We start from the raw sequence: 12,967 nt of genomic DNA, 5'->3' as shown, positions 1-12,967 counted from the left end.
TTCCTGTTCTTCACAATTTACCAGTTGCAGGAAGGGAGAAGGGGGAAGGGGGATTTTAGGAGTAAGGGAGAGGAAAGGGAACAAATCTCACGGTGCTTTCCCTCGCCAAATTTCTCCAGAAGGACAGGGTGTGGAGCATGGGCTCCAGAGTTTGGGACAACCCCAAGAAAATATGAACTACAAAATTAAAACCACTTTTAATTAGTCATTTGTTTTTATAGAAAGAATAAGTCTCTGTTTTCCTGAAGTAATCCACTGCCTGCTATCACACACGCCAGGCAGCCCCTGCCAAATGGAGCTGTGTGATAGAAGGAAGCCCAGAACGAGGGCTCTGAGCAGAGACACGTTATCTCCTCCAGGAGACAGCAGTGCTGTTCAGATCTGCATTCTGCTTCCCCAGATAAAAGTCCCACTCCTGAGTCACAGCATACGTGAGTGAGTTGCAAATGTAGTCCCTGTAGGTGGGAGTAATTTGATGTCTGAGATGAATGATGAAGCTGTGCCTTTATTGTCACACCTGCTCTGTTACAGACAGGAGAGGAAGCGTGAGAGGGTGGAGGCAGGATGTCTTTCTGCCCTGGGAAGAGCCAGAGGTGCCAAGGTACCCAGCTCCTCACACCCTGACTCCAGGGTGACAAATCCCTCTTCTCACGGAGGGACACAGGCTACAGTGTCTGTCACCTGGTGGGGTGGGCTGGGGTCACCCTGCAGAGCTGGGGAAAGCTGTGCCAGGCTGGGCTCTGAGCAGGGATGGCCCTGCAGGGATGGTTTGCAGCTGGCTCTCAGTGCTGCTCTCACATGGCTCTGTGCTCCTTGCCAGGTGTCCCCACCTGAACCAGCAGCTCTTTCCTGCAGCCCAAGACCCTCCCAGGGCAGTCAGTGACAGGACTTGTGCTCCATGGCAAAGTCTGGAACCTGCTGAGCTACACAAGCTCCAAGGGGAGAAAGCCTTAAAAGAGACAAGGTGTAACCTGATGCTACCAAACATGCACTCCGAGTAACCTCCATAGGTCAATTAATTCTATTAAGTGTGTACCTATAATTAATTTAATTTAGTTGAGGTTTTCTCCCCTGTGTTGGGTGCCTACTGTATCAACCTCTTAAAATTATGGCCGTGTGTATAATTCAATCAAATGTACATGCAGTACCCACATAAGCTGAGTCACTCCAGGTACCAGGGAAAGGTTTATTTTGTTGTATTTGGCTTGTGCTTCTGACTTAACACAGGGGTAACTCCATTAAAATTGGTTGTGCTTCATTAGTCCAAAGTCAGAGCAGAGCCCAGCTTTTATTCATTATTTGCAAGAAAGGCATCATAATTTCTATAATGCCATGTCCAGAGTGTGGATGGGGTTTGCTCTAGCTGCCTTCCCAGTCTCCCACTAGGGAACAATGAAATGAAGGTAAAAAGGAATAACTCATCTTTTTCTCTTTTTTGTATTATAATTCAGAAATACCATCAGATTCCTATTACCTCACAGTGCTGTATAGGAGCCTTTCCCATATATCTGCTAAACTAAACAGGAGTGATTGGTTGATATTAAGGAGATGCTCAAGAAAATTCTTCTTGAAATGACTCTTTTCCCAAGGGTGGAGAGCAGCCTGTCACTGAGTGATCCAAAATCCAAACGAGAGGTTTGATTGCACAGCTTAAAATGCAGCTGCAAGAGAAGCAAAGAACAGCACTGGAAATGTGTGTCTGACACTTCTCACACTTCTGAAGTGAGCCTGAAGAAAGAGGGACAAATCCCAAGTGATGATGAAAACTGCAATTCTGGGTCTGAGCAAGAGCTCCCAGGAATCACAGGGACACAGGAAATGAGCCCTGTTCTAGATTATTTGGAGAGCCCCAGCCAAGACCTTCATGAAAGTTTTGATTCTTTGTCACAGGGATTAACTCTGGGGAGCAGCTGGCATGGATGTGAATTCCAGCTGGTGCCCAGCGCCATGGACACGCTGCTCTTTGGAGTGAGTGAAAATGAGCAGAGTCTCAGCTCTGCATTGATCTAAGGGCAGGAGGATTCTTCCTGAAATTCAGGGCACGAATGACCCTTGTGTTGGCTGAGTGCAGATAATGACTGAACCATTGAGCTCTCAGACAGACTCTGCTTGTTTGGGGCTGTGCAGCTCTCACAATCTGTCTGCTAACTACAAAAATATTCCAATTATTTGGAATGATGACATCACCCATGCAATTGACCCAGATCCAACATCAGCACTCCTACAAAACAGTTATTTCTTGTTAAGCACTATTGAGGACAAGCAGTCCAGCCCAGACTGAGCCCTGTCAGCAAAGCCTGGTTGATTCCCCCACATTTCCAGCATTTCCTCAGCAGTTTATTTTCCAGGTTCGAGCAGGTTACCCTCAGTAACCTGGATCTGTTTGACAAAACGTGATTATTGCTTGTACCTTTTGAACCTCACTAGTCACAGAGACTCTCCAAGTGGCTCAGGAAAGGCATTTTGGCACCTTTCATCTACTCCCCATGCTTGCAGAGCCCTCTCCAGCACACTAAATCCACTGTCTGTTGGGTCAGAAAGCTGCCTGAGCCCTAAAGTCATCTGCTCCTGGGATAATGTGGCCCAGGGATGGAGGGAAGGAAATCCTGTGTGTGTCCTGCTGGGAGATGTGCTGCTGGCTCAGCCACAGCCACTCTCCCACCACCCTCCCATCCCTGCCAAAATCCCACCAAGGTGTGTGGGCAGGTGAGAGCTGTGAAGAACAACTGCTGCCTAAAGAAATTGTTGATGCTTGTGGAGCCTTCTTTCCTCTGAGTGTGTCACATTTATCAGCTGGTGGTGCATCTAATCCAGTGGTAGCCAGAGCTGGAAAGGAAATGCCCTCCCCTCTTGCCTCCAGCACTGGGGTTGCACAGGGCAAAGGGATGACTGCACTCAGCTTTAATTTACCTTAAAAGCAGGTCTGTCCACCACTTTAGGGCACAGACCCCAGGCTGAGCCAAACCCCAGGACCTGAAGAAGTGCCTGGTTAATTCTGACAGCTGGCAAGGGGGGCATTATTCCTCCTGTCCCTGCACACAAGCTTCAATTGTGGAACTTGCAAACAGTGTGTCGTCCTGAGCTTGTTTTTTAAACATAAGCCATGAGTCAGGGTGGGCCAAGGCAAATACGGCAGTGAGGAGCACAGCTGGTCAGCTCTGCCTGCACAGAAATATTGACATATTGTAATATTGACATATTGTAATATTGACATATTGTAATATTGACGATGTAGTAACTGAGCTGTTACTGTAACACGGGGCTGTGCAGGTGTGTGACATGACCCCTTGTACCCGTGTGTGTGACGTGTCCGGGGGCGGTGACACCTCACCCCGGCTGTACAGGTGTGTCACAGATGTGACGTGTTGTACAGGTGTGTCACATCACCCCTGGCTCAGGTGTGTGACCTGACCCATTGTACCGCTGTGTGACGTGTCCCAGGGCAGTGGCACCTCACCCGGGGTATGCAGGTGTGTGATGTGTCGCTCTGTACAGGTGTGTGATGTGTCCCACTCTACAGGTGTGTGATGTGTGCTCAGGTGTGTCACCAGGTCCCGCCGCCGGAACGGGGGGGGGGGGCGCGGGCCCTTTAAGCGAGACCCCGCCCCCGGCCCGTCCCGGCCCCACCCGCTCATTCCCTCCCGCCCCGCCGCCCTTCCCGGGCTCCTATTGGTTGGGCGGCTCTGATGTCCCGCCCCCCGGCGCGGCCAGCCAATGGGAGGAGCGCTGGGCGAGAGCGGGGCCAGGTTGGTGCGGGGCCGATGGCGGCGGGTCCGTGAGGGGGGCGCGGGGAGCGGGACGGGAACCGGGGCGTCCTGAGGGGACCGGGGCCCTGGGGGGAACCGCGACACCCTGAGGGGAGCGGGGCCTCCAGGGGCGAGCGGGATCCAGTGAAACTCTGAGGAGAGCGGGGCCCCAGGGGGGAGCGGGACACTCTGAGGGGGTCGGGACCCTCCTCGGGTGCTGAGGGCGTTGGGGTCACCTGAGGCGTGAGGGGAGCGAGACCCTCTGAGGGCAGCGGGGCCCCCCTGAGGCGCCAAGGGGAGCGATCGGGACCCCGGGGACAGCGGGACGCCCTGAGGGGAGAAGGTCTGTCCCGGAATGCCGAGGGAATGGGGTCCCTGGAGGGCAGCGGGGTCCCCTGAGGGGCTGGCGGGGTCGGGGTGCCCAGGGGAGCTGGGGGGAGTTGGGCAGCCCCGGGGGACGGAGCTGTGTCGGGGCAGGCCGGGCTGTCCCACAGCAGCTCCAGCCCGGTCCTGTGTTTGAACTCTGCACAGCCCACAGCTGTGCCCGGGGCCGGGGAAATGCCATTAAACCGTAGTGGTTTCACCTGAACAATCCCTTAGGTGTAGATGACCAACATTAAGATCGAGGTTCTGTAGTAATGTGGGGTTTTTTTACCTATACCTGACCCTGACAACAAATTGTTTGTGGAGCTGATTGAAGAGAAAAAAAACCCCGAACTTGCAGCTGTAGGCTGAGCAACAATTAAAGTGCTCAGGCAGGTTCTGGTCTTCATGCAGCAAAATGAAACCTTGTTATTCGGGTTGAAGTTAAGTGTAACATGGTGTGTCCTTATTTAAAAAAAAAAAAAAAAAAGTTCACTTCCAAGAATTCAAAATGTGGGTTGCTAAAGTGTAGAGAACTGAGGACTTACAAAAAGGATAACTTTGCTCAGTTTTTAATGCCTGTTGGTAGACCTGATATATGTTTTGACCATAATTAAAGACAGTTCTCTCAAGTGATTGTGTTGCTTTTTAAATAAAATTACAGAATGTAGCATTTAAAACGTTGAGCAACATAGTTATTAGGCAGTTTGTTCACAGGTAGACCGAAAAAGAAAACTGGAAAAAATTTTACTGATTGCTGCAGCTTGAGTACGTAACTTTTCTAATATTGCTGTTAGAATGACACTTCTGGATTTGCCCCTGGGCACGAGAGAGTGTTCACAGTGCCTTCTCTGAATCTTCCATGCTGAGAACTAAACTCGGCTCTTGAGGAAACTAAGAAGTGTCTGGGTTCTGTTCCAGGTGCTGCTGGTGTCCGAGATGAGGCTGCACCAGGGCAGGACGAGGCCCTTCCAGGCTCCTGCCTCCGTGCACAGCTTCCCGGGCAGGCAGGTCTTCGTGTTCCCCGGCGGCCGCTCCGACTCGGAGGAGTCCTCGGAGGAGGAGCTGAACGTGATGGAGCTGCGGCCGCGGGGGAAGGAGCAGCAGAGGGGAAACGCCCGGGACAGGCCGGGGGATGTGGTGCTGCTGGAGAGGGAGCTCACCCAGGAGGACAGCCTCAACAAGCTGGCCCTGCAGTACGGCTGTAAGGTGAGGGCAGCCCGCTCAGGGGGGCTTCACCTGCACCACGAGGTGTCCTGTGCTCTGCTGGGGTTGGCACTGGAGAGTGTTGGCCCTGGGTGTTGTGTGAATGGTCGTTGTCTGGGTAGAGATGGAGAAAAGCAAAAAAAAAAAAAACAACACCCCAAAAAACCCCAGACAAACACAAAAAAGAGTTGTTCAGCCAACAGGCTTGGGAAGATGTTGTCAGCCTCACACCCTGCCTGACCTGCTTTCCTGTTTAATTTCAGTGACTAAGTGCAGGTTGTACTGAGTTATTTCAGTGAGGGCAAACATTAGGGAGCTGAGTGCAGGAATGAGGGCCAGGGCTCTGCTCTCAAGGAACATTGGAGTTTTGGAAGCAAATTGAGCAGTACAAAGAAATGCCACAGTTATGGGTGAGGTTTTTTGTTTATTTTTTGAAAGGCATCAGCTTGCATTTTGCAAGAAAGGTCTCAGTCTAACAGGGGTGGATGTGGAGAGGTGCCAAAGTTCTGTCCCAAAGTCCAGGTGGTGTCTGTGTGTGGGTTTTGGTTGTTTGCTGTCATCCCAAAGCACACTTCAGGTGCCTGTGGGCAGGAGGGAGGGCGTGTGCACAGTCAGATTTCTGAGTTGGAACAACTACACAACACGTTTTCTTTGTTCCAAAGAAGAGCAGAACTGCTGGGAAGTTTAATTACCTGCTCTGAACATTCAAAACCCTCTGTTGTTTAGCAGCTTGAGCTGTATTTTTAGAGCCCCCTTTATCTGCAGGCTGGGCTGTGATTTCAGAGTTCCGTGATGCAAACAATTGGCAGTGACCACAGCAGGGATAATGATACAGCTCTCTTCCAGTACTGCCAGCCCATTGCAGGCTGTCTTGCTTAACCACACAGCAGCTGGATGGTGCAGCTGAGGCAAGAGGCCTTAGAGGGATTGCAGCAATCCCTCCCCTCCCATGCCCTTAGAAACAAAAACAAAACAGAAAAGGCACTCGTGTAGGTTCTGCTGACAAGCCTGATGCTTGTGGAGAAGCGAGTCTGGTAGGGTTTGAATAGGCCTTGATTGGCCCCAGGGGAGCCTGAGAAGGCAGAGCTGAGCTTGGGTTGTGTTTGGAGCCGTGTGCTGCTCTCAGCAGCACCTGGGCAGACTCTCAGCAGTTGGGTGAACTCAGAGGAGGGAGATTCTGAACAGTTCTTTGGTTTATGGTGTGAGGAGTCCTGCTGTGCCCCTGCACTGTCACTCAGAGGGCCCAGTTCTGTCCCTGCCATGGCCTCTGGGGCCTTTCAGCCCCTCTGGAGGCTCCTGGAAGGGACCACGTAGTCAGAGTTGTCTTCCTACAGGGAAAAAACTGTCCTGCTGCCTCCCTCCCTTCCAGAAAGGGCACTTCTGATTTGTTGCAGTTAAATTGAACAGGTACAGAAATCCTTATTGCAGGAGATTTGTCTGTTTGTCTCTTTAAAGACTGGCAAGACAGTTTTCATGTTTTGTTCTATTTGCACAACTAAACAGCTCACCAGGACAGCAGTGAGAACTGTAACCACAGATACAAAGGCAAATGTGTGTAAAAATCCAGGATGAACTTCTCCTTGAAATCAATGAGAACTTGACATTGCTTTCAGAATCTGCTTGGGGAGGGGATACTGAGACAGTGCAACAAATGAGCTCTGTGTGTGTGCCACAGATAACTTGGCAGAGATGCAAAGCACTTCAAAATTCTCATTTTTACTCTTGACCATTTATAGTCCTGGCTTGCTTTTGGCATTGTTCTTAGCTGGGGCAAGAGGAGCTCAGTGCAGCCAAAAAAATGAGTACAGAAAATAATCCTAAATGCCTGTGCAGCCCAATCTCTCTCATGCTTCCCATCAGCTTTGTTTGTTGTTTCTGTGTGAGTGCTGCTCCACTTTCTGTTTCTAGAGTCTTAGCACCACACTGCAGTATTTGATTGCAGACACCACGGGGGATATTTACTGTCCCAGTAATTTGTTTTCATTGGAACAAATCCAGAAATTGAAGCAGCACCTCAGTTAGTAGGCTCTGGGTGAGATTGTTATTTCATAACTAAGAAATTTTGCAGGGTTTAAGTCCAGAGGTTATTCTGGGGCCAGCTGTGAGGAGCATGAGGCAGTGACTGAGGATTCCTTTTGCCTCAGGGTCCCCAGGTCAGGTCCTGGATTAAATGTGCCATTTTCAGAGTTCTCAAGCTTTGCAGAGTAAACATGAGATTCAGGCCTCCATCTCATCTCTACCTCTGAGCAGTGCTTAGGAAGTAAAGTGGGTTTTTTTTGTTTTAGCTCCCCAGTTTCCTTGGCAGCCTCAAGCGTGAGTGTGCAGTGAATGCAGGTCATGCTGTAATTTCTGAAGAGCAAAGCACAGTCCCTTTGCTGTGATGGATGGGAGGTGGTTTACCTGTTTGTGGTGCCTTTCTCTTGGGTTTGGCTCTCGCTGTTTTGTTTTGTGTCCTCCAGCCTTTTCCTCAAGGCTCTTTCACATCTCTTCAGCTGCAGTGGGGAGCTGCTGGCACACACTGACATCCTGTTCCTTGTCTTGGACAGAGGGTTTAGTGCAACTGAGAGGTTGCTGTGTTTACTGGGGGGCTGTGAGTGGCCACTGGATTAAACATCTATTTAATGTTAAACAAGGGATGGTGCCTTGCCTTTGTTGCTGCATTGGTACCACCTGTCCCTGTGTCTGACATGTGGCTGCTTCTTCCTTGCTCTTCCTGCTGCTTGGTGTGGATACAGCCCCCAGACTGAACTCTGCACAGGAACCCCAAAGGTGGTGGCAGCAGCACAGAGGTGATTGTCCTTCAGCAGGAGCACTGAGCAGCTCAGGAGGGATGAGCTGGATGAGCTGCTGTCCCACAGAAGAGGTGCTGCTGCTTGAGCAGAGGATGCTCGTGCCTGTGCAGGAGATGCTCACCTGCTCTCCAGGCTGTGCCCTCACTTTCAGAAGTGGTGTTCTCCCAAAACAGAGCTCTGATCACTCTGAAATCATTTCCAGAGCAGGAGATGCTCACACTCGTGTTGTGCTCTCACCTTAAGCACTCGTGTGTAAGGTATGAAAATTGTTTTTAAAAGGATCTGTTGGTTAAAAAGATTCTTCTTGCCTTAATTGAGTGAGAGAAGAAAGCAAAGGGAAGGAAAAGCAGTATGGAGCAAAATACAGCAGGTACAAGAGCACTAGAGGAGGTTGTAGATGGGTTTAACAGGGAACTGCCTCTATCCTGCAGGACCTGGAACTGCTGGGGAATCTCTGCATCCAGGGGCTGCTTTTACCCCCTGACGGCTCTTTGTACACTGCTTCTGTGGCTGCTTCCTGCCTCACTCCTGGGCTGTCCTGCCCTCACTGTTCCTGTCCTTTCTGGATTCCATAGGTTGCAGATATCAAACGCGTCAACAACTTCATCCGGGAGCAGGACCTGTACGCGCTCAAGTCCATCAAGATCCCGGTGCGGCCGCACGGGCTCCTCACCGAGGGCTCGGGGGCGCTGCGGCCGCCGGCGGGGCCCGCCCAGCCCGGCCTGACGCGCGTGGAGCCGCCGGAGCCCGAGCCCGCCGCGGGAGGCTCCGCTGGCGCCCGGCGCCTCAGCGAGTACTTCAGAGACATCGACCAGAGCATCCAGGACGCCGTGCAGGTGGAGGTGCAGCTGAACGCCGAGTACGGCGGGGACGGGCCGGAGCGGCCCCTGCCCGAGGCGGGGAAACGGGACGCCGGTAACGGCGCGGACTGCGGAATCCAGTGGTGGAACGCCGTGTTCATTATGCTCCTGATAGGAATTGTCCTGCCGGTGTTTTATATCATCTATTTTAAAACACAAGGCCTGGTGGCCCACACCACTAACACAACGGCGTCAAATGTTTCAGCAGCTGGATTGGAAGGGAAATTACCACAAGACTCAGTGGTAGGAAAAAAGTCCTAAGGGGAAAGGGCAGCCCACTCCAGCCTCTCCAGCAGTGATGCCTCTATGCTTGTGACTGACTCGAGTGCATCCAAGGGGATACAACGATACAGATTATTTCTATTTTTATAAGTAGTTGATGATGTAATCATGAATTTGACTGAAAATGAGGTGGTATGATTTTGACAGAAAAATAAGGATGCTTTGTTGCTTACAGAGATGATCACCCAGGTTGCTTCAGAGTTGGGAACTCTGAGGGAAAAGTATTTTGTAGCAATTTACTCACTGTGATTGCTTCAGGTATTTCTTATTGGTATTTCTAGAAGCAATCCTTTGCTGCTGAGCTAGAGAGTGCAGTATTAATGTGGCTGGAAGGTTGGAGGTTGTTTGCATTTTAAGGAAACACTTTTTGCTGGAATAGGAGGGGGACACTTTTTCTCATAAGTGTGATTTTGGTCTCTTGCAGACCATGGCGGTTTTGGCCTGCTTGACCCTAATGATGCCTTATGGGGCTCTAAGCTGGGTGACCCAGGGCACGGGGACACTGCCAGCGCCCCACCTTGTCACCCCCCTGAGCAAACCTTTGAGGTGTGTTCATTGGGATGTGTCAGGGCCAACCCTGGGAGGGGTGAGCCCAGCTCTCCTCCCCTCAGTGAAATCCTTGAGAGATGTCAGTGCAGGATCTGTGCTGTCCCCAGGTGCTGCTCAGCCCTGCACGGCCCCAGGTGGGCAGGGGGCGCTGGAAGAGGAACAGGAGAGCAGGAGAGAGGAGTCACAGGCATGTCTCAAGGGCAGTTTGCTGGCAGGAGGTCTAGTCAGTATTATTTGCTAAAAAAACTAATAATAGTCTACAGTGGTGCTTCTCAGACCCCAGGCTCAGTCATGGAATTACTTCCTTGTGTGCAGTCTGAGCAGGAGTGCTGAGCTGGGTGCAGGTTGCATTGTCCAGGACTGAAGTCCAAGAAGAAGGAAGGTGAAGCCTTTCCAGGAGAGGACTCTGAAGCTGCTGCTCATGACAGGTTTCTGTGAACTGACCACGTGCTCTGGGAAGCTTTGCAGGGACTGGAGGTGTGGGTCAGCCCGAGGGCTGTGCTCTGCAGGGCACTGAGCAAACACTACACCTGCTGCAAGGGAGGCCTTGGGAGCTTTGCTGAAGAGAAGAATTTGCCTCAGCAATTTGATTCAGGAAATTCCAGGCCTGTGGGCAGAGGTAAAGCTTTCCTGGAACCAAACACTAAGGGATTATGTGTGGGCAGGTGCCATTGGTGCTGAGGGTGGGGGCGGAGCTGGTGGGCAGGTGCAGGAAGCCACTGTTGTCCCCACCTCATCTTCCCAGCTGCCAGCAGGACCACGGGGCTTTTCCAGCCTCCCCTGGCAGCCCGAGGACGGCTGGGGCAGAGCAAGGGCTGGAGAGAGGCTGTGGTACAGACAGACAGACAGATGGACAGACAGCTGTCAGCTGTGGCCTCAGCCTGGCAGTGTCTGCCCGGACAGGGAGGATTACAGAACAAGGTGAGCACCCCACACCGCTCAAGCACAACCGTGTGCTTGAGAACCCTGTGTTCCCTGCAGCTCTCAGAAGTGGGAACCTAATTTTGTAAACAAGCACTCCAGTTATACTGAAAAAAACCTTGTATTTTTCTTCTGTGAAGAGCTGTATCTCTTTGTTCTGGGGAGGGGGCGGGAAGGGGTTCTTATATTTTTAAATAAAGCCACATGAAATAAAAGCACAAGGGGCACAGCTTGTGCTTTGTTTGCTACCACAGCTGAGCACCTGCCTTAGAGGAAGAGGAGCCCCTTGCAGCCTCACCTCAGCCCTGCAGGGAGCGGAGTGGGGGCTGGAGAGGCAGGACTGGCCTTGGGCTCTCCTCTCTGAATGGACCCTGGTTCATCTGCCAGTCTCTCCAAGTGTTTTGCAGAAAGGTTCTTAGCAGGCAGCAGTCCTTGAGTGCAGTAACAAGTGTGTGTCTAATCCCTGTTGATGACAATCCTAGTGGCTGCAGTTAAAAACCAACACCTCTCACCTGGACTGACACCTGGAGGGGCAAGGACGGGACCAGGGCTCTGCAAACACGAGAGAGGCCGGAGTACACAGTAAAAGCCAGTATCTTTACTTTAGTGAATGCAGGATACAAATATTTTACAACAACCTCTAGCATTTTCTTAACCATTTGATAAAAAGTTCACTAGAATATTTATTGTATATTGAAGAAAAAACAACACATTCAGGGAAAAAAATTGAGATTAACTTATTTTTTTTCTTAAAAGATTCGTCTCAAGGATGGCAACAAAGTCCAGCTTGTGCCGCCAAACGGCTTATCAGCATTAAACCGTGAACAGCTTCTTGTGAACTGTTGACTACAAACATTTACCAAATACATAAATCTCTTTTAAAAAAGCCATTTTAAATATAGCAAAGCAGTGTTCTCTTGCACAGCAAAGTGAAGAAAGGTTCTACTAAGATTTAAATGTTTACATTGGTTAAGTCTTTCTTTCACATTCGGATTTAACTTCTGCCCAGGATCAATTGTTAGGAGTTGTTTTGTTCCTTATTTACTATGTATTTCTTGTGCGCACAGTAACTCGCAAGTTTCTGATGCATTTAGTGTCCTTGGAGGGAAGGCAAGGCTAAAGCAGTTCTCTCTGACGAGTCCCTGACAACGTGGCGTTCTCAAAACTATTGTGAGAGCTTGAGGATGGAGGTGATTTGTCACAACAGAGATAAAAATCTTAAATCATTCAGACCTGACTGGGGTTCAGCCCAGGATTGGATCCACTTGCACTTCAGTCAGCAGAGATAATTTTAAAAAGTTTTTTTTTCTTTAACCTGTTGAAATATCTGTGCTATGTCATCTTTTTTTTTTTTTTATAAAACATTTTTTACAATTTCTAAAAAAGTATGTTTCAAAGTGAGTTACTTGTTATTAAAAACCAGGATTCCCATGTCCTCGGTGGCAGGAGGTGCTCCCCGAGATCGGAGGGCTGTGGAAGGATGTTTGTGCTGGGCCTGGGGCAGCACAGGGCAGCTCCCTGGCCCAGCTCTTTAGAATTGATTCTTTTTATTATTATATTTTAATTCATTGGTGCAATTTCAATACAAACTCTAACCCTTGTGTAGCTTTGTCTTTAAGAAAACAGTAGTTTAAGTACTGTTTAAAAACCTGCATAGAAATAAAGACTATTGAGATACAGTCAGCAAAGCCATCTGATAAGGCACACAAGAAAATAGACAGTAAATGTGAATGCAGAACTCCCACTCGGATGTACAGCAAAGTTCATACAGGTGCATAAATCATGGAACTCACGTCACTGGTCAGAGCAGCAAAAGGTTCCAGGGAGCAGCAAGTGAATTGGGTCACTGGGGACATGGGAACGTGTCCCTTGTGCCTCCAGGCTCCTGCCAGCCGGGATGGACCCACGGGAACGGGGAGCAGTTCCCAGGGCAGGGCTGGAAGGGCCTGGAGCCCTGTGGGTTTTAACGCTGCCAGGACAACGAGACAGGGACACCGCCCTTCTCACCCCTCCCCGACAGCATCGAGGGATTTTCATAACTGAAAAAAAAAAACCCAAAAAACAAACCCCAAGCAAAAAATGTAATAAATATCAGGGCTAACTGCAGTGTTTGGGTGATCCCACGGCCCTGCAGTTCCCACCCAGACCCAGCAGTGCCAGCCTGGGGGTGCCCGGGAGCGCCGGCGGGATCATCCAACACCGGAGCTGCTCCCGGTCCCGTCTGCGGCACAAGGGGGCTCTGCATTCC

At 50.5% G+C, this 12,967-nt stretch overlaps 1 protein-coding gene across 2 annotated transcripts; it reads left to right on the top strand.

Annotated features, from left to right (window-relative positions):
* Nucleotides 1-3,722: 3,722 nt before the first annotated feature.
* Nucleotides 3,723-12,808, top strand: LYSMD4 (LysM domain containing 4). 2 transcript variants are annotated; one of them, XM_083870912.1, is made up of 3 exons: nucleotides 3,723-3,746; nucleotides 5,031-5,318; nucleotides 8,683-12,808. In XM_083870912.1, the coding sequence occupies exons 2-3, from the start codon at nucleotides 5,049-5,051 to the stop codon at nucleotides 9,226-9,228; spliced, it is 816 nt and encodes a 271-aa protein (XP_083727038.1). In that variant the 5' UTR covers nucleotides 3,723-3,746; nucleotides 5,031-5,048; the 3' UTR covers nucleotides 9,229-12,808. The 2 variants fall into 2 exon arrangements, with proteins under 2 accessions (XP_083727038.1, XP_083727037.1); XM_083870911.1 differs by having other exon boundaries at nucleotides 3,745-3,771.
* The last annotated feature ends 159 nt before the right edge of the window (nucleotides 12,809-12,967 follow it).

This window comes from Zosterops lateralis, assembly GCF_965231275.1.
Source record: "Zosterops lateralis genome assembly, chromosome: 13".
NCBI lineage: Eukaryota > Metazoa > Chordata > Aves > Passeriformes > Zosteropidae > Zosterops > Zosterops lateralis.
Note: the sequence above shows the minus strand (reverse complement) of the source record. Positions and strands in the feature narration are given on the sequence as shown.

Bases quoted from the DNA above. Each gene is read 5' to 3' on its own strand.
- LYSMD4 (XM_083870912.1), top strand. From the start codon at position 5,049: ATGAGGCTGCACCAGGGCAGGACGAGGCCCTTCCAGGCTCCTGCCTCC. The intron at 5,319-8,682 runs GTGAGGGCAGCC...TGGATTCCATAG, and splicing joins CCCTGCAGTACGGCTGTAAG to GTTGCAGATATCAAACGCGT.